Below are 20,947 nucleotides of genomic sequence, written 5' to 3'. Positions count from 1 at the left end.
TATTTATTTATTTTTTTGTTTTTAATCGTTATGCCCCAACCCTAGACTGAGACGTAACACCTTAAAAAGGCCGAGTTTCGTTCCGTTTAAGGGGAACACGAGTAGATGGCAGCTTTAAGGAGAACTTTCTCTACTGACGGCCTTTGCCTCTATGTAGTAGTTCAAAAATTTGGACAATAGATGGTGATAGAGGATTTCAAAATTGTAATTCGTCATTTTGTAGTGCCAAGCGCTTTCAAGATTAAAGGGGTCAAGGTTATTTTTTTTTTCCAATGTGACATTACAACATTATTGTAAGTTAATTCTTTCTAGTCGCCTAATGTACATGAAAGTTATTTCGTTGCTATTTGTACGATTTTACACATTACGCGAAGCGGCTTGTTTCAGCTTCATGGAGCTGTGGTACGAGAGCATGTATGAATCGTCCGAAATGTGGCCTAATCAAACATTTCTGTATGTTTAAATTCCTACTAAAGAGCTCGGATAAATGGGGGTATTATAGGAATATGGTTCATGAAATGTAATATTAGTATCTGGACACCGTTGACTCAGCTGACCTCCACTCTCCGTGGTTTTGCTAAATTTTGAACCAATAGAAGGCTTCGTGGAGCACCACATGGTGTCATGTGACCCAACACGGAAGAAAACCGAGAGTTGGCGTTGTTATGGTTTTGCCCTAGCTAGGCATTCATTAAAGGTGTCAATATGTCGTGTTGCGTGGTGGGACTCTAGACATCAACGGGTTGTACCGACCAGTGCGACTGGATACGACAGCAGTCTACGCAATCATTAGAAGAAATGCGTTTCCATTCCATTGTTTACCAGGTAATTGAAGAACCGCTCCACTGTCTATCGATGCATTACATAATGTATTTAGTCAACTTGTGTTTCTTATTGTGATGAAGTGAAGACCTTTACGCATGAAACCACGACGGTCGGTCCTTCTTCGTTGTTGCCGTCGCATGTGTAGCCTGCACTGAGAGGACGCTCAACGTCACGAAACAGATGAAGCACTTATTCTGCAGTATCTTTACGTGAGGCAGACCTGCTATCATTCAGTCCTGGGTCACCATATTCTATAATTTAAGGGCATTTAAGAAATAGTTCAATGACCAAAACGCCTCTCGCTGCAGCTCCACGTGCAAGTATGGGGGATGTTTACTTTACCCCTCTTGATAAAGTGGTGGAACCAAGGAATCGTGTACACCACGCCCAGTGTTCTTCGTTTACTTGTAATGCTGCTGTTCCTCAATTGCTGGTGACATGTGAACCAAGTCGTAGTCCAATCGAAACAAATGCCATCAGGAATGGCCCCAGCCCAGATGAAGATTCGGTCTGTTCAGATAGTGGCATTGGATTTCCACCTGCCTCGTCACTCGTGCTTCAAAAGCTATCTAATTCCTCGTCAACGTCTTCTCTTGAGGAATGTGCGAACGACTTAATTTGTTGGGGTGAGCACAGTTCCACAGGCTGCACAGACCAAGTGCCAAAGGTTAGTCGTAGGCTATTTATATGTCTTTTGTGAGCTATTCCTATTTGATCTGGCAAATGCTGACATTACTGGCTGCATTTAGCGTTATCATTATTAACGGGGGTTCACGTCATCTACCACCTCATTGAATTAAGAAGCTTAGCAGCCTCATTATAACTGATGTATTCTGCCGTATTACACGTTATTAATCAACGAGTTTTAATCTGCCTATCTTGCAGTTTGGTGAAAATGAATAAAAAATCTTGCCTATTTTATCGTCGTAGAACTCAAACTTGAGAACATTAATGTATTAAATGAAGGTCTCGTTCAGTAATGGGCTTAATCTGTTTTTTTAGAGGATTGTTCTAGTAAAATTGGGCACTGCTATCTGAGATCAATAGTCACCGCTCAAAGGCCGCGTAACAGAATGTGCCGGCAACTATTTTAAGGCCCCTTATTTAAACAAAGTGTTTGAAATTTAGATGTCCTTCTGAAAATGTATTTCTGCTTTAACAATCAGAATGGAAAATATCGATTTTAATGAGGTGAGCCAAAGTTGCCAGTTGAATCACAGATTCAAAATGATTAATTTTAGCGTAATTTAATATTTTTTTACCTCGTAAAAAGTTCTAAACTGTATGTGTCAGCATTCTGTTTGATTATAAAATAGTTGTTGACTTGTTGATAGTATCTTTTTCACTTAAAATATTTAACTGTGCAGAAAAGCCTGGACACTTTCTAAATGAGGTCAGTCAGCTGTGACCAGTCCATTGTCTGTGAAAACTGAATATTCAGGTGTAATAGAAGAGGGTTCTAACTGTGACAGCTTAGCTTGTCATTAATGCAGGGCTAACCAGTACCTTATTCCACTGAACTGACTAAACTGTAGTTACACTGTGATGTTTACGTTGTCATGAGCATCACTCTGAGTGTATAGTCACGTGGCTTTACCTCACTGGATCATGCTAGAAAGACCCCCAGGCACACCTGGTAAGAGCTATACAGAATGAAATGTCATCTGTGAAAGAAAAATAGGTCAGAAATATATACCCTGTGGAAAACAGTGCTTGGAAATTTACACATTGCATTGTAACTTAAGATGGAAGAGGTCAGAGAGCACATATTGGTTAGTAAAGAACTGTAGCCTGGGCCAAAGATATCCTCCATCGGTTGGGACTGTGGCACCCTGTCCTGGGAATTAAGGGTGTACGTGTTTTGTTGGTCCTGCTGATTAAGACACTGATATTTTCATCTATTACATGCAATGTTAAAATTTTCTTAAATACTTATTTTTATGCTTTCTGGGTCCTACCAGCAATCAGCCACTTTTTGAAATTGGAGCCGTCCACAATATTTTTGAAAAAGTAAACAGATGACAAAGAAGAGATACTGCGTGGTGTTTTTGGCTCTGTCTTTAACCTTGTTTAGCTGCTTAGTAGAGTACTGGAGAGACTGAGCAAACATTGAGAACATGCTCAGTTTTTTTTATTTATTTATTTAATGTTTGTCTCCCAAGTTGAAATGTCTCTGATGATATTTATGAGACAAATTTCATGGTCCTTATCATACCTTTTAAAAACTGCCACATTGGGTAACATTAAGTCTATTCTGCTGAACAACGCTGTTATATAGGGTTTGTGGCCCCTAACAGTTCACGAGTCTGAGTCGTTAGCTTCGTCATTGGAATTTGTTCATCTAGTTAAATTCATTCTTCCTTCCAGTGACTTTTCCAGTGACTGCTATAGCCTAAGCATAATAAATCTGCCTCCTGTGGGCTAAACATTTTTTAAAAATTTCTCACCCTTTTTCCCCCAGAAGTACAGTATGTTCTGTGATTGTCATTAAACATTCTGGGTTTTGACACATCAGTCCAAAGCACATTTTTGAGATTCTCTATGCATCTTCTGCCGCCAAAGATCCAAATGATTGATGCTTTATGACTGATTAAGGTCCCTTACCATTTTTAATACACTGTTTATTGTGACTTTTAATTTACATCTGTTGTTGTATCTCAGAGAAATCTGAACCATGTCAGTGGACCAAATCAGGGCGGGTGCCTGAACATCCTGCCATTCACTTTTTTAGAATCATTATTTTTTTTGTCTTGAAACTTTGAAATTAATGAAAGTATACCTCACCATGATTTCTAACCAAATTAAAATCTCATGACATAGTCACCCTGAGTGAAAACTGCTCCCCATCAGCCTACATCACTCAGAACCTCACTTCATTACACTACTGCTCCACAGTCATGTACAAATTGGAGAGTGGTCTTGCTCTCAGGCGTTGTGATATCTGATAAATTAAGGGTTATGGTATCTGTTAAGTTAACAGTTGTGGTATCTGGTAAGTTATCAGTTGTGATATCTGATAAGTTGTACATCGGTGAAGTGTTCTAGTGTCCCAGGGACCATCAGTCTTATATCACAGTCCAAGTTTTTAACTCATAGTCATGAGAGAAAACATGTACTTTTTCTGATACGCCATACGATACCCCAGCACTCTTGCACAGGCTACTATAGTAGACCTCCAAAATTACACACCAGAATCTGGCTGAGACTGAAATTCACTTTAAGAGCTCAACAAAAGAACAAGTCTGACCATAAATGTTGGGTCTCTCTCTCTGCCATCTCTGTGGTTCTGGATAATGTCTTTTTAGTCTGACTTGTTTTCCATTGCCCAAGTGTATTTAGGTTGGGAGCCCAAGAGCACGGTTTGAGAGTGTGCAAACAAAGGGACACCTTATTTTTATTCCTGAATAGGCTGCGTCTTGTCATCAGTAATACACTCAGCCATGATGCTACAGGGCCATTAGGTTGGTTTGCTTTCATTGTTTCCAACCTGGAACATTCTCCTTTCAAAGTACATTCTTGAGCAAATCAGCTCCCATGTAGGACATGCAGGAATTTGCAAATGGAACACAACATGTGTCTCTGTGATGGAACTAAATGAGTGAAGTCTAAGTGGAGACTCAGAGGACTGAGAACATTTCTTCTTTTTGTTTATTTATCCTTTTTAATACACATGGCTTTGGCCCCCTTCTGTGTTTTTCTGTTAGGATTATTTTAATGAAACTGAATGGCCGCTGCCAACCAATGTTATATATCTGAACTTAAGTCTATGCATATATCATGTGCATTATCTGCCTAATGACAAAGGTGTCTAGTAGAATCAGAAACCAGGTTTCATTTCACAGCTACAGTTGGGATTGTGAAGGACAGTAAAAGTTGATTAACTTTGTAGGACTTCAGTCAGTCATGTGAAGACAGTGACAGTGCTGACCTGTTACTCCAAAGGACTTTGTACCTTCTACAGTCCACCTCCAGATTGTTTTGCGTGATCTCATCAACCTGGGGCATCCCATAGGCAGTTGTCTGAAGACTTGAAAATAAGGACAACTGACTTTCTGAAATGTAAAATGTCATGTTTTCTGTGTAAGGTCAGTTCAGGCTCTCTGCACTGAAAAGTATACCATGAGCAGCCCTGTCCTATCTGTTACACACAAACTGTATGTGTGATACACTGTATGTGTGATGCCCTTTTTCCAACATGCATTCATATGGGTGTTTTACATACTTTGAAAAGAAATATTACTCTTTTAGTTTTCTAGTACTTTGAGTGTCTTGTATTAAGCAGTGAGAAGAAAATGAAGGGAAATATTGAACACTGAAGTTTCTCCTAGAGACTTCCTCTGTTATGTTTGTTGTACATGAGTTTATGCATGTGCGCAGATTTCCGAAAACAAGTCGCATCTGTAAATGTTTCATGAGTCACTGTGTAAGATTAGTGCACAATCACTGCCTTCCTGCATAACTTGTTGACTTGGCTCTTGGTCAATGATTGCCTTCATTGGAAACTACTCTGTGTTAACAAACTGGCATGCAGAGTGTGAAGTCAAACAAATGCACCCAATGTGCTTTCACTGTTTACTGTCTAGAGAAACAAAAGCCATGGTAAGAGACAAAAAACAGGAGAGGGATGACTTCTGTTTTAAATGGCCTTTGCTGTGGGCCTGCTCTTCATGTCCATAACCCTAGATTGGTTACCAAAATACTAGATAACATTTGAATTTTGTTTTTCTGCTCACCTGTTCTTAGGGCTGTGTGTGGAAGAAGAACAGAAGCATGGTCAACTTGTCTCCCCCTGCTGTGCCTGTGAAAAAACGTTCCCCTTGGGTTCAAGTTGTTGGTCACGCAGGTTAGCCTGTCTACAGTGCCTTTCTCTAATTGTCTTGCCATTTATCTCCTGTAATCTTGATATTTAAATACTTGTGGGACTTTATAAACTCAGCCTTGCCTTTGTTACAGTAAGATTAAAATTTCCTTCTCATGCATATTCACTGCAGTTCAGTTAAATTTGATTTGTGTAGCACAGTGACAAGGAAAAGCTCCCTTCGGCTGAAATAGAAAAGAAAAATAAGTGGAACCACTGGCTGACAGCAGGATAGTTGGAATGTAGTTATTAGATTATTAAATAGAGTGAGAACAAAAAAAAACTCTATGATAAACAACAGAAAGGTCCATAGGGAATGAGTCACATCAGAGGCCACTGTAGAGTCAGTGTTTGTTAGTGATTATATGAAGTGAGAATAAAGAGAAATCTGAGAGGAATGCCAGGAAGACTACAGAGAATGAGATCTTAGGACACTGTGAAGTTAGTGGAGGTTGGTGTTTTTCAGGGATATCCAAAAAGAAGAAGAGAAGATATCCAAACGTTCAGTTAAGGGAAGGATGGTGTTAGAGAGACAAAGAGGAGATTGGACTGGTAAACAAACATGAAGAGAGGCTGATAGACATGTCAGAGAGATCAGGTCTCTCAGCCAAAGATCGTGATGGCAGATGGCTCATCAAACTGAGTCAGGCAGGTGATTTATCACTCAGGTGTGTCTGGTGCATAATGCAACAGCAGCAGTTCTAACTAAAGTAGTTTACCTAAAACCATTAGTCACCAAAAGACTGTGATTCCATTTAGCTCTTCGTCTTGCTTAACTTATAGGATCAGTTAAAACAACTATTTACATGTTTATGAAGCATATACAATGAGAAAAGCAGCAGCCCAAGCGCTGAGCCTGAGTAACACCATTTTAGTCACACACCACATCTACCCCAGCTTTCATGAAACTTGTTTAAGAGTTTGTGTATGGCCAGTATACCAAGGTGCAAACTTCTTCTCCCTGCCACTTTTCTACTTAAACAATACAACCATAGTAATCACATAAAGCACATTTACTTTTTGTTTAATGTATTTACACCAATGTGTTGATCCAAATGCAATCTGACTGAACCCAACTGAGTCAGAATGAGGACCACTGGCAGAAATGCTGGTCTCGCTTTCATGATCCTTATGGATAGTACCGTCAGGTTAAACTGCTGCAAAGTTTCAAGTTCAAGTTTAAGTTTATTTAGAGCCCAATATCACTGTTAACAGTCTCAAAGGGCTTTACATGCCCACAGGATTGCAACAAAACAGAGCAGGGTGGCACCCCCTGACTTGATCCTCATAGCGGGCAAGAAAAAACTCCTCAAAAAACCCAGACGTTAGGGAAAAATAGGAGAAATCTTGAGAAGGACCACAAAGAGAGGAGACCCCTTCTAGGCCAGCCAGGCGTGCAGTAGGTGCCAGCCCAGAGGGCAATTTACAAAACAACAGAGTGATAATAAATGAGAACACAGCTAGTAGGTAGTATGAGGAATGACAAGACAGCATGGGGCTCAGTTGGGGTGGACGGCACAGCTGTGGCAGTGCAGGAGGACACGAGCCGCAGCAGCTATCGGGATGACGGTGAAGAGGGATGGCATGGAGGGTGGGGGGGGGGTGGGGGACACCTAAGAGAAAGTAGCCACATTCAAACCAGACACTCATGCTCAAACAGATGAGCCACAGCCATGCAGGAGAAGAGGGAGGGAAGGAGAGCATTATTGGAGTAGCGGCAGTAACAGATGAAACAAGAAAAATAATTTTATAGATAATTTTGTATTGAAAGTTGCAAGAGTAGTAGCTGAGGAGGGCGCAGGAGGAGCAGGGCCACGTGGGGGAGCAGGGCCAGGGAAGCAGGGCACAGAGTCATTCAGCCGGTCAGGGGAAGGTGCCACATCCAGGAAGGAGGCGCAGACATCGACCACTCACACAAAGAGAAGAGAGCAGGTTAATGACAGAAACTGATCAGGTTAAGATAAGAGCAGAGGCTGCATACTCTACAAAATCAGTGCAGGCCTGTAAAAGTTAGCTGAGTCATCAATGGATAAGGCAGCAACACTGAAAACGAGAGTGAGTCAAAATTGTAGCCAAGTTTCTTAGCAATTCTAAAGCTAGATCCATGAATGACAACATCACCACAGCCCTGTTGGTTCATATGGGGGGATTTTCTTATAGCAATATCCAGGCAAGAATGAGCAAAAAAATAATGCTGGTTTTTGCCAGGTTTTATCAAGCAAGTGTAGTTTACATCACCACACAGAATTGGGCTGGGTTCAAAGTACTTTTTGCCAATTCCATTAGACATAATTAGTGTGGACATGAATAACAGACTCTGAAAATTGACAATTACCCTGAGCCAGTGCTTTCAAATTTATTTTTACCTCTCCGCAGCACCCATAATACATTGGGCTGTGGTCATTGGTGTTACTAGCTTCACATTTGTTAGAACAGAATCAGCAATTACCAGAGCCTTTTGAACAGGTCTGTCATTGGGTCAGTCACTGAGTGGGGAGAACCTGTTGGTAATGTGAACTGGGGAATGGTGGAGCCGTGTCGGATAGATTTAGGTTTGTGACTGTGTTTAATAATCAGTAATTTAAACTCCCACAACTCAACTGTATACATACATGAGCTCTTAACTGGTATAGCGTAGTTGTTTAGTGCATAACAGTGAGGTCATATTTGCAGTTTGATTTGTTAACCTTGCAGGAAACTTTCAGACAGGAAGAGATGGAAAGCTGTTGAAAAAGTACTGTGAATGTGAACAACAGTGCTTGCAGAAGCTGATGAATGACAAACTCCGTCCCTATGTGCCGGGCTACTATGGAGTGACCCAGAAAGATGAGCAAGACTACAACGTTATGGACGACCTGTTGGCTGACTTTGACTCCCCCTGCATTATGGACTGCAAAATGGGTAGCAGGTGAAATCTTGTTTTGAATTGACTGTGTAGATATAGTCCCACCATTGTCAAAGCTGACATTGCTGCAACAACTAATAACACAATGGTTCATTTGTTACTGCCAGTCTGTACATAAAATAGCTTAATTTACTGGGCTAAACTATCCAGTATTAATATTTTTATTTCTGCTTGATTCCAGTTAGGGGTCTAATGGTACGTGTATTCATCCCGAACCATCACGGTACAGATGTTACAGTTTGGTGCATGCAGTTGTATGGATAATACACATTAGGCTATGTGCGAATATACATATACTTTGACAATGATTCCATAGCGCATTCATCTCAGTGAATTCAAAAGGGCAAGGAAAATCGTGATTTCCATTCTGTGGCACCTATAATGCACTATGGGCTGTACAAACTACCTTAGAGGTGGCTATACGACACTAGGTGGAACAAACTGTAACTTGCACTAGGCTACTGTCTGTTCAAAATAAATGAAAGAAACCTAGCTTTATGCATTTGGGGGTTTTTGTTGTTTTTTCCCTGTTGTACCAAACTCGTGCCGAAATGTAATGTCCAAACCATGGTGTGAACCGAACCATGTCTTCTGTGTACCGTTACACCCCTAGTTCCAACTGATTTTACAAATAGAAATATCACACCCAGGGCCAGTTTGAATGATAACTGAACCAAATGTGTCCAAGGCAGATGTACATAATATATAATTAAATGGTTTAATGGTGTTTTCCTGTGCCTTGTCAGAACGTACCTTGAGGAGGAATTGAAGAAAGCACGTGAGCATCCTCAGCCACGGAAAGATATGTATGATAAAATGGTGGCTGTGGACCCAGAGGCTCCCACAGCGGAGGAGCAAGCTCAGCAAGCTGTACTCAAAACTAGATACATGCAGTGGAGAGAAACCCTCAGCTCCACTGCCACTCTGGGTTTCCGTATAGAGGGTATAAAGGTAGTACTTTTTGGATATTGCATTTCACCATTCCACATCTAACTTCAGTTAAAATCTCATCTATTTCCTCATTATTCATACATTTGCTGGTTATTATATATAGGGGCCTAAGCAGTGAAGATGCTGGAATTTTTTTTTTTTTAAGTGATTAGGTTATATAGCTGTTCAAATTCTGTTTTTGTTTTTGTTGTTGTTGTTGTTTTTTGTTCTGTGGTGTTTTTAGGGGGTTCCAGTCCCCTCACAAATTGCCACAATTACCCTGGTTGACCAAATTGTAGCATAAAAAACCCCAAATATTTCACAATTTAACTTGTGTGCAGTCTGCAGACATGTACCCCAAGATTCCTTCTGCTTAGACAACTTGATACAACTACCCTGTTTATTTCCTTTGTATTTTTTTCACCATTTGAATTGTTTTGTGAAACATATTTTTGCTATTTCTAGTTATAGGCCATTACCCAATCACCACCAAACTGCTAAATTTGATGGACTTTCTCCAACAGGTGGTGCTACTTTGGGGAAAGTAAAGAAGAATACATGTATCCTTAATTAGTATCCTCAACGTGAAAATCTGCATGTTATGTGTTTGTTAAAGCTCCAAAATGTATTAACAAAGAGCCAGTGAGGTTTCAAAAAAACAGTCAGCTTTTAGGAGGTATTTTAAATAGCTTCCCAAAGGCCAGTCCTCATAAAACTCCTCTCAACTTCATCCTGTTATATAAAATGAGGGATCAGTCAGTCACTTAGGCTTACAATAGCATTATACAAACTTTGAATAGGTACCCAGGGTGCACGGTGGCACAGTGGGTAGCACTGTCACCTCACAGCAAGAAGGTCCTGGGTTCGATTCACCCAGTGAACGCTGGGATAGGCTCCAGCAAATGAATGAATGAGTAAGTGCCCAATGGTCACCACATTTGGTTTAACAGAATCTCTCCATTGCCTACAGTCAAATGCTGTTTTTTTCCTCCAGGTCATCTCTATTATTGATGATTTGTACAGTTGCCTCCATACTTTGTCATATTGACATATCATGTGACATGCAAAGTTTGACAGATAACAGGTGTGCTGTTCTCCCTGCATGTGTGCGTCTAACTTCATTAACTTTCTATCGGCATTACGTCGCTCAATTAAAACAGCAGTACCTGCAATAAGAATCAAGCCCTTGTTTTAACTATGGGGCAGAACACTCCCTGTCTGGCGTCAATAAGATGCCACTACAAACTAAAACACATTAAAACAGTGTATCAGTCTTCTTTTGGTAAAAGAAGTATAACCTCAGAAACAGGTCTGAGGAGCTTCTTAGCCGTCCGTTGAACAGTCTTGATCTCAACCTTGCACACCCTGCCATCCCTGCTGGGGAAGACAGAGGTGACAATACCCATGGGCCACTCATTGCAGGACAACTGGCTTTGTTTCAGTAGCACAATGTCATCTACTCGAAGATTCCGACGGGCCACCTTTGTTGACTTTGCAAAGTGGGTAGGTACTCGCTGCGCCAGCGGGTCCAGAACCTGTTGGCCAAAGCTTGCACTTGTCTCCACTGACTTTTCAAAAGGTTTTTGTCTGTGAAGTATCCAGGGGGAGTGGGTGCACCAACCTTCTGTGTGAGCAGCATGCATGGAGTCAAGATGAATGATGAATCCGGATCTGATGAGACAAGAAGGAGGGGCCTAGTGTTGATTATTGCTGACACTTCAGCCATGAGGGTGCAAAGCACTTCGTGGGTCTGGTGAGTTGGTCCATTCTGCAACAAAAGGGAGTCCATGGATACTCTAATCATGTGTTCCCATGCACCGCCCATGTGTGAAGCGTGTGGTGGATTAAATTCCCATGTGCAACCTTGCTGGCTCAAGTATGTCAGGATGCTTGACTGTTGGTTGTGTTCCTTCCAGCTCCAGCTCACGGCAGGCTCCACTGAAATTTGTCCCACGGTCCGATCGTAACTGCTTTGCTGGTCCGTGGATGGTGAAAAATCTCCTTAGTGCATTAATGCAGCTGGATGTGTCCATGGACACTATCACGTCTATGTGCACCGCCCTTGTGCACATACATCTGAATAGTACTGCCCAATGTTTGCTCTGTGCAGCACCTCCTCTCGTGGGCCGAGTAGTGATAGTCCAAGGGCCGAACATACAAAAATGGAGGTGATGCCCGAAGCCATTTCAAGAGTTAGATCAGCCATTTTCTGCTTCTCCATTTTCCCTCTGAGCTTTCTGCATATGATGCATTGGTGCAAGACAGATCCAATCAGCTGCTTGCCACTGACGATCCACAGACCGGCTTCTCTAATGGCTCCCTCTGTGAACAGGCGGCCTTGGTGTTTCACCTGTTCGCAGTGATGTCTTACGAGCAGTGTTGTGAAGTGGCTTTGTCTCAGTAGGAGAACAGGAGACTTTTCTGGGAAACAGTTCTGAATGTTTTAGCCACCTTCCAGTTCTGATAAGGCCATCCTCTAAAACTGGATTCAGCTTCCACAGTGTGCTGGTTTTTGGAATGTCCATTTTCTCTAGGAGCGCACTGTATTCTTTCACATACACTTGTCTTTGAATTGACCTGATGATGATGTTTTCCGCTGCAGCCAGCTCATCTGGGGTATTGGGCTTTCTGCACCAATGCCAACTTCTGCATTCATCAGACAAGGCACTGGAATCAGACTTGCGAGAGCGAGCCACATGGATAAGAGAAGCTATAGCTCTCAATAGTGAACGCCAGGTTGAGAAGCGCTTAAAGTGTTCACAGGTAAGTACACCCTCATGAGTGCGGGTGATTAAGCTGGTCACCTGGGGACGGATGTCCACATCTAGTTCTGGGTTAACAAGCACAAATGATTCTTGTTCCATGTGGTAAGTTTGTTTAGGTTTGTGTAAGAAGGCTGGTCCGGTAAACCACATTGTATGAGAAAGCTGGGAGGCAGGCACTGACCTGGTTGCCAGATCGGCTGGATTCAGCTCTGTAGGCACATAGTGCCACTGTTCATTGTCTGATTCGCTGTACCCTGTTGTGTACATATCCAAAGAACCGTTTGGACTTGTTATAAATATAGCCAAGCACAACTTTGCTATCGCAGTAAAATTTCACTTCATCGAGCTTGAAGCCTGTCTCATCTACAGTGAGCTCCGCCATCTCCACCACCAGTACTGAAGCACACAGTTTGAGCCGGGGAATGAATGTAGGTTGTTAACTTTGCTTTCCCTAAAAAAAATCTTACGTTGCTTTTCCCGTCTTCACCCAAGACTCTCAGGTAGGCTACTGCACCAATAGCTTTGTTAGACGCATCTGAGAATACACACAACTGAGTGCTTTGCCTTGGAGAGTGTGTCTGGAGTGTAGGTGCATGGAATGTGAAGATCGCTCAAATCTTTTAGAGAATCTCTCCATGTCTCCCATTCTGTTAACTTGTCCTCGGAGAGAGGGGCGTCCCAATCGGTTGTGTCTGTGCAGAGCTCTCGTAGTAGGGCTCTTCCTTGTATGGTCACAGGTGCCACCAGGGCGAGGGGATCAAAGAGTGAATTGACTGTTGACAACACTCCTTGACATGTAAATGGTCGCGGTTGTTTGGCAGAGGAAGCCTGGGAACTTTTAAGGGGGGGGGCGCGACCCAGTTGTTTGCCTCGTCTTTGAGGAATTCTTTCTCCATAATATTCAAAAAGGCTTCGTCTTCAAAGGGGAGAGCAAACTTGTTGTCATCCTTTGTTTTTCTGAACACATTGTGCCCTAGTTTGTCAACAGCTCCGTTTTCAGCTGAGCACCCCCATGATGTGTGGGTGAAACCGCGCTGTTGCTCCCCGCCGTGACACAACCTCTCTCTCAGATAAATGTGACCGTCACAGGGGCTGAGGAATGAGGGTCGTCCACCCTCTAGGATATTTGTCTTAAAGGCGCTTATGCTAGGCTTGTGTGCTTTTTCTAGGCACACCTCACCTATGAACACCCAGTCTAAATCAAGTCTTTGGGCGAAAGGGGCATCGTGTGGTCCATTCACTTATTCTCTTACCTTATGCGCCTTCACTACATCTCTCCCAAGCAGGAAGAACATCTGGGCCTCAGGATTCAGTGCCGGAATGTCTGCTGCTATGGGCTTCAAGTGAGCGTAGTGGAGTGCTGCATCAGGCATAGGTATCTCTGACTGGTTATTTGGGATTTCGTTACACTCAATAAGAGAAGGTAGTTCTACACTCACCCTTCCATTCACAGCCTCTGTCTAGAATCCGTCTACCTTTCTTCCCATCTTTTCCATGACCCCCGCACAGGTTCTCAAGGAGTATGGGGTTGGAATGCTCTGGATGCCAAACATTTCAAAAAAGTCTGACCGTGCGAGTGACTGATTACTTTGGTCATCAAGTACTGCGTACTTGTTAACTGAGAGGTCACGCTATCCTCATGGATAGACTTTCACTAAGCATATTTTATAGCAGGACTGTCCCATGAGACCTTGGCCACACACCTCTGTGCATGTGGAACTCACTGTCAGTGCAGGGACAGGTTGCCCTTTTTCTCCTCTTGGGATTCAGACTCCTGAGTGTTCGGCCTTGTGGTGGTGGGGGCAGGACCTGGGCGCATGGCCAAGCAGTGTTGGTCACTGTCACACTCCTTACATTTCAACACTATTTTGCAGTCCTTTACAATGTGGGAAACAGAGGCACAGCACCTAAAACATATTCCGTTTTCTCTAAGACAGGTTTTGCACTCGTCTATAGTTTTATTTCTGAAGCCTCCGCACTTCGCAAGCGGATGAGGCTTATGGTGGATGCATCTGTATTGGCGTCAGTTTCGGCAGTGACATCCGTCTTGTGCACAGATAAAGGAGTTCTCATGCTTACGTGCTTTGAGCTGGGCCTCTTGTACTTTGGGGGTCCGCTACCATTGATAGACAGAGCAAAGCTTGGATCATTTCTGATTCTGATCTCTCTGTTGATAAAGTTGGCGAAAAAGGAAAATGGGGGAAAGCACATGTTGTTTTCTTCCTTGAATCTTGAGCCTACGGAGATCCATTTTTCTTGGAGAGCATGGGGCAATTTCTCTACAACTGGGTAATGCCACTGGCAGTATCTAAATAGGTTAGTCCTGGTAAGTATCTATCCTCTTTGGCTTCCTGCAACTCCATCAGAAGGTCCCCAAGTTCCCTAAGCTTGAGAATTTCTCCAAAATAGGTATCAGAGACTATGTAGCTTACTGAGAAGGGTTTTCTCTATCACCTTGGGAGCGCTGTAGCAATCTCTGAGTCTTGTCCAGGCCATTCTAAGTGCTGTGCTTGGGTCATTTATATACAAAGACCGGATCCTACGGACATGTTCCGAAGATTCCTTGCCTAGCCATGATGACAATAAATTCAGCTCCTCTCTAGCACTTAGGCCTAAGCCGTTTATTGCGTTTAAGAAGGATGACTGCCATGCTCTGTAACTTCCAGGTTTGTCATCGAATGTTATGAGGCCTGTATTTACAAGCTCTCTGCATGCTAAATATTTGGCAAAGTCTACTGTATCAGGAGTCTGTGTTTTGCTTGTCAGTGTGATCCTGCTTGGAGGGTTGTGTTTGGACAGGGCGCCATACCTGGTTATCCACTTTGTCCTCTGGCAATCATTCTCTTTTAATGTGTGGAGGTTGAACATGAGCAATATCTGAATTGTTGAGAATCAGGCGTTGAGGTACAGGTCTCATAGGTGTTGTTAACTCTCCTTCGTGTGGCTACTCATCTGCATCAGTGGGTGGACTGTCATCAGTGCAGCGTGAATGATTCACCTGAGTGACATCATGTTGTGCTGGTGATGGCAACTCTGTGTTCTCATGCAGTGATCCTGAGCTTGGCAAGGAGAAGTCATCTGTGTTCACCCCAGCCTGCTCCTGGATGTACTCAATTGTCCGCCTTTCGATGCTTTCAGGTGTTACTGACCCGCGTGCACTGCTGCAGTACTCTCCAGCTTCTGTCTCTGCTACCACCTCCAATACCTCAGCCTCGGCAGTGGCAGCAGCTGCTTCCTTCTCAAGACATAGTGCCTCCAGTGTAGCAGTCTCTGCCTGTACCCTGGCCTTCTCCTTCTTCATAGCCAGTTCTGTTTCGGCAAAGGCAGCACGAGCTTGTGCTGCCTAAGCTTTAGTGCGTGCTCTAGCTGCCAGTACGCTAACTGTTGATAACTTAGATGAGTGTGAGCACCTTGAGCTAGTCACCAATCTCTGTTCTCCTGAGATGCCCATGGCTGTCCATGGCTGCACTGTGTTCGTTGCTCGTTGCACCAGCTGATGACTTGCCTTTTTTACTGTCCTGTCCTCCCTTTGTGTGTGCGTCTGTGCGCAGTTTGACAGCCAGCCAAACTCCTTTCAATGAATGACATGGGAGTCAGGATAGCCTCCAACCTCCATTGTTTTAATAGCAACATTTGCATGTTGTCATTGAACAATACATAATTGAAATGTATTGGGATGGAGTAAAAACTAAAAAGAAGGAACGAAACACAAAATACATTACTGACCGAGCTTCAAGAACAAAGCAAGTTTCCAGTCAACATCTTAACAAGACCAGGCAAAACAAAAAATATGGCCATTTGCAACAAACAAGCCACGCACAGCAAACTATGCCAATTTACATAGACTTTCAATGGTACAGGCGTTAGCATTATGCTGACGGTTTGTGAAATCCCAAACTCAATACTATTAACGTCATACAAGTTGTTCGAACAAAACATTCTTAATGGTTATACAAAACAATGTAAAGAAGAAGCACACTTACAGGCAATACTGTCAAAGGCACAACAAACTTAGGATTTCAGATGTTTATTCGGAGAACGTTTGAGACATGAAAACATTGGAACTTTCAAACAGGGATCTAACTTCATTAACTTCCTATCGGCATTGTGTCACTCAAAAAAGTGGCAGTACGTGCAATAAGAATCAAGCCTTTGTTTTAACCATGGGGCAGAACAACAGGTATTACACAGTGCAATAGTGAAGGAAATGGTGAAAATGTATATAACTCCTTGACCATTTGACCAATGTCTTTGATTTGTTGCCCACTGCACCTTGACTGTATGTTGCTAATGATATTTGGTCCAATAATGGATAGTACCAATAATGTGGAAGGAGAAACTCATTGTTGGCCGAATCTGTGCCCAATAAGCACTGTGTGTATAGTAATAATACTAATAATAAAGAGAAGAATAAGAGGAATGTGATTTGTTTATCACTAAGATACTGTGATTAGTTTGAAGTATGAAAAACATATTAACTATGCTTATCGTAGCACTGAAGCACAGTGGTGACTAACGGGGAGTTCTTGTGTTCTGTATACAGAAAGTAGATGGTTCCTGTAACACAAACTTCAAGAAAACTAGGGGTAAAGATGAGGTGATGCGGGTACTAGAGGATTTTGTGGACAGCGACGCTATAATTCTGGTACGAGAGCATATATTTTCATATTTTATTCATTTGTTTGTGTGTTTTTTCCAGAAGTGTTATAAATTTGAGTACACACTTTGTTACAAGTATAACTGTCTCATCTTTCTAGAGAAGCTATCACCAGAGACTGAAGGAATTACGACTTGTTCTGGAGAAATCAGACTTCTTTAAGACACATGAGGTTAGAAACAGTCTGCCATGTCCCATAGCATTCTGAAACATACAGTAGAACTAATTAGAAGACAGTACCATATGATATTAACAAAAGCAAGTTTCATCTGCTCCATTAGGTTGTGGGCAGCTCTCTCTTGTTCGTGCATGATAGAAGTGGAAAGGTTGGAGTCTGGATGATTGACTTTGGCAAAACAGTGCCTCTGCCCTCACCTCTCATCCTGGACCACCGCAGTCCTTGGGTGGAGGGTAATCGGGAGGACGGCTACCTGTGGGGCCTGGATAACTTCATAGACATTCTCACCAGTATGCTTCCCATGCTTTGAGGAATTACCCTTCTGAAAATCATTCTCCTTTACCTTTGGCCCAGTTGTGGAAGATTTAAACACTGTTTTCCTTGCATGGACTGCACAGGACTCTCAGTGGAAGTTGATGAGAATCTGGGTGGGTGAATGACTGAACTGTCCCATCCATCCCTTGGATTTTGAGAGAAGTTTTTTTTAACATATATGCCCCAGTTGGAGAATAGCTGCGAAGTTTTATCTGGATTTAACTGTGTAAATAGATTTTTATTTATGTGTTCAAACCACATGGGTTGATCCTGCGTTATTATGTGAATAATTAGCTAAATTTACTAAACATTTACCCAGGGAAAGAAAGTCAATATGGTTTTTGCTTAACCCTGCAGGCATAGAAATGTACTTCTTTTCATGTGTTCATACTTTTCTAAACCTGATTCTAAATTGGTTTGTAAGAAAAGGCAACATAGTTTTTCAAGGCTTATTTTTGTCTTAATTTCATGACCAAAATTATTTACGAATGGCATATTTTACTAGACTTTGCCCAGTGCAACTGTACTGGCAGTCTGTGGTGTTAACATGTTGCTTAAAAACTTTTCTGTATAGACCTCCAGGTTTGGAGTCTTATTGCACTCCATGTCATGTCACATCATACCTGTATTTCTTAAGCCCAAAGTTCTTACAGCATAATGTAATGTAGGAATGTCCTTTTTATCATCGTGCTGCATCAGAAACTAGTCAGAACAGGTTCCAACCATGCCTCACATTTGAAAGGCTGATGATTTTTGCCCAAGAAAAAATGGGTACATACAAAAGGGACAGAAATGACACTTGAGTGGACATTACAACCAGTCTGCACCACTTGAATACTGTCTTCTCCAGATCCTGTGTCTGTGTGTGTGTGTGTGTGTGCAGCACATAAGAGGTAAAGTTGGGTTCTGTCAAAACTAGGTGTGGGAATCACTGAGTAACTCACAATACGATACTATCGCAATATGTTTCCCACGATAACAGTGGTATCACGATACAGCAATACTCGATACATTGCAAGACAATCATCTACGATAAATCACAATGTCTGTGTAACTGAAGAAGAAAAAATACCCCTAAATGCGCAAAAAGCGGGAATTATGTATTTATTCACTATATTGCCGTGTCAGTTTCACAGAATTTGACAACTGAGATAAAAACAACGTACAATAAAGTGCAAAGTCTTAGTGCCTCTTTAACACACACACACACCCTCACATTGATTGCAACTTGTCCATGTCCACATGTGAAAACTTGTTAAATAATGTGTTTTTCCTTAATAAAGGAATACAAGGAGACATTTAGAAGCAAAATGATTTAATTTATTTGAGTACAAAAAGTACATTAGGTTTTTAATGATTTCTTTTTATTTTTTTTATTTAGTTCCTCTTGGTTCTAACGTCTAAAAAAAGTCTGCTCGATCTGTTTAGACAGAGAGAATATCACCAGTCCAGCAGCTTTTGCCCTTTAAGCTGACGAATGGATCACTTGATTTTTTTCCATGGTCAGCATTGTTCACCAGAGTGATCTCGTCATCGTCATTATTGCATTATCAACCTTTTTGCAGAAAAAAGTAGAGGCAGCTTTGGCTTAATTGTAACACTTTGTATTCACACATGTGCTCCTAAATACAACTGACAGTTTGCACACATCTATTTTTAGTAGCAAATGTGAGTGAAACGCTTGCACGGTCCTGCCCCGAGTCATAAGGAAAATAACACACGACTCAATTCATCTCACTTGAATCTTCCCATTTAATTCTGTGCACAAAATTATCCACTGTTTGCAAACAGCATATTGCATGTGAAGTGAAATTCATTTCGCTGCATTCTGGAAGCCGAAACAAAGCAACACTCTTGACTTGAAAACAGACGGCACATTACGTAGGCCTATAGCAGTCTCTGCAGCCATCTTGGCGACTCTAACTTCCTTTCCTTTCCAATTTTAGCTGTGACGCAAGAGAAGAACATGGATCTTGTGGATTTCATAAGCAATGTTATCAGAGTAGACGTGTACCAAAATAAAAGTATATTAAAATACATTTTTAAAAATATATAAAATAATATTAAGTAAATAAATATCGATATTTGGCACCGCTGTATCGATGTAATATCATGCCAAAATATCGCGATATAACTGAAAAATAGAGTGATAAATTGTCAACTGATTTGATAAACGTGACTGACATTTATCAGTTACAGCAAGCAATTTTTGTTACTTCAGTTTATCGTTTACAAGTAATTTTTGTTACTTTGGTTTATCGTTTACAGCAAGTAATTAGGAGTCCAAGAAGCGAAGCTGCAGGAACCCTATTGTGTTTGTTCGGATTTTTATTATTATTATTATTAGGGGCCAAGCAGCAAAGCTGCAGGCACCTATTGTTTTTGTTCTGGTTTTTCACTATTATTATTATTATTGTACTTTCCGCCATGGGAGTCTATGGCAGCCCCTAGAACCCCTTGGTGGATTTTTGTGAAATTTGGCACATTGATAGAGGGCAGTCCAAGGTATCCAGGCACCAAATTTGGGGTCAATCCATGCATCCCTCTAGCGCCACCAACAGGCCAAATTTCAAGGTCCATTTTTGACCATAACTTTTGAACCCTTTGTCCTAGAGTTGTGATCTTCCCTGAATCCTTGGGTCATGCCGAGTCGAACGCACCCACTGTCGTCAATTTCCACCTAATCAGATTTTCCGCCATCTTGAATTTTTCGAAAAACCTACTTTTGCGAACTAGTCCTAGACCGTTGATCCTATCACCACCAAATTTGGTACATATCATCTCGAGCACACTCTGGCCAATAATCCTCAAACAATTTTTTGCTAGATCAAACGGTATTGCTGCTGTTGTCCAATGAATTTCGATGGCGAAGGCTCCAAAACAGGAAGTGAGCAATGCTTGCATGGATTGATCTCAAACTTGGTACAATTCATTGACATGAAGAATACTGGGGCCCCACTAAGTTTCATAACATTTGGCCACATGATGGCGCTATACTAGGAAAACATCAAAAAATGTATTCAAATACCCATAACTCCAAGAGAAAAGCAGATATTTCAGCCAAACTTCTTGTGCATCATCACAGTATCAAGCCCTAACTGGAAGATTATGGCTGTGTCCGAAATGGCATACTACATACTACTCGCATACTAATTATGACGTAAAAGTAGTAAGTAGTATGCAGTACGTGAAAAATAAAAATTTTGCAGTACACTACAGTTACCCGGATGATGTGCTACTCTGGCGAAAATTTCTAGTATACATCCTGAGCTCACTTCGCTGACTACTGCATCCCATGATGCAACGCGGTAACCTCTAACTTTCCGAAAATTTTCAAAAAACATGGCGGACGGCGACAATGGCAATGTAGTGTAGTGCACTACACGAAACGTCTCGTAATTGTACCATACTGCATACTAGCGTGTGGAGTAGTGTGCAGTACGCAGTGTATACTAGGCTAGTATGTAGTATGCAGTACGCTAGTATGCCATTTCGGACACAGCCTATGACCACA

General features: G+C 41.9%; 1 protein-coding gene across 2 annotated transcripts; it reads left to right on the top strand.

Annotated features, from left to right (window-relative positions):
* The first annotated feature begins 644 nt into the window (after positions 1-644).
* On the top strand, positions 645-18,721 carry itpkca (inositol-trisphosphate 3-kinase Ca). 2 transcript variants are annotated; one of them, XM_030781379.1, is made up of 7 exons: positions 645-825; positions 5,569-5,668; positions 8,378-8,591; positions 9,335-9,539; positions 16,827-16,928; positions 17,041-17,112; positions 17,222-18,721. In XM_030781379.1, the coding sequence occupies exons 1-7, from the start codon at positions 799-801 to the stop codon at positions 17,426-17,428; spliced, it is 927 nt and encodes a 308-aa protein (XP_030637239.1). In that variant the 5' UTR covers positions 645-798; the 3' UTR covers positions 17,429-18,721. The 2 variants fall into 2 exon arrangements, with proteins under 2 accessions (XP_030637239.1, XP_030637237.1); XM_030781377.1 differs by lacking the exon at positions 645-825 and adding an exon at positions 919-1,492.
* The last annotated feature ends 2,226 nt before the right edge of the window (positions 18,722-20,947 follow it).

Source organism: Chanos chanos, chromosome 8, assembly GCF_902362185.1.
Source record: "Chanos chanos chromosome 8, fChaCha1.1, whole genome shotgun sequence".
Taxonomy (NCBI): Eukaryota; Metazoa; Chordata; class Actinopteri; order Gonorynchiformes; family Chanidae; genus Chanos; species Chanos chanos.
This window is presented reverse-complemented; position numbering and strand designations above follow the sequence as displayed.

What these genes read in the sequence shown, in the direction of transcription:
- itpkca (XM_030781377.1), top strand. Translation starts at nt 1,109, where the DNA reads ATGACCAAAACGCCTCTCGCTGCAGCTCCACGTGCAAGTATGGGGGAT. An exon ending in TCCGTATAGAGGGTATAAAG is followed by an intron (nt 9,540 to 16,826) that starts GTAGTACTTTTT and finishes TTCTGTATACAG; the next exon opens with AAAGTAGATGGTTCCTGTAA. An exon ending in ACAGCGACGCTATAATTCTG is followed by an intron (nt 16,929 to 17,040) that starts GTACGAGAGCAT and finishes TCATCTTTCTAG; the next exon opens with AGAAGCTATCACCAGAGACT.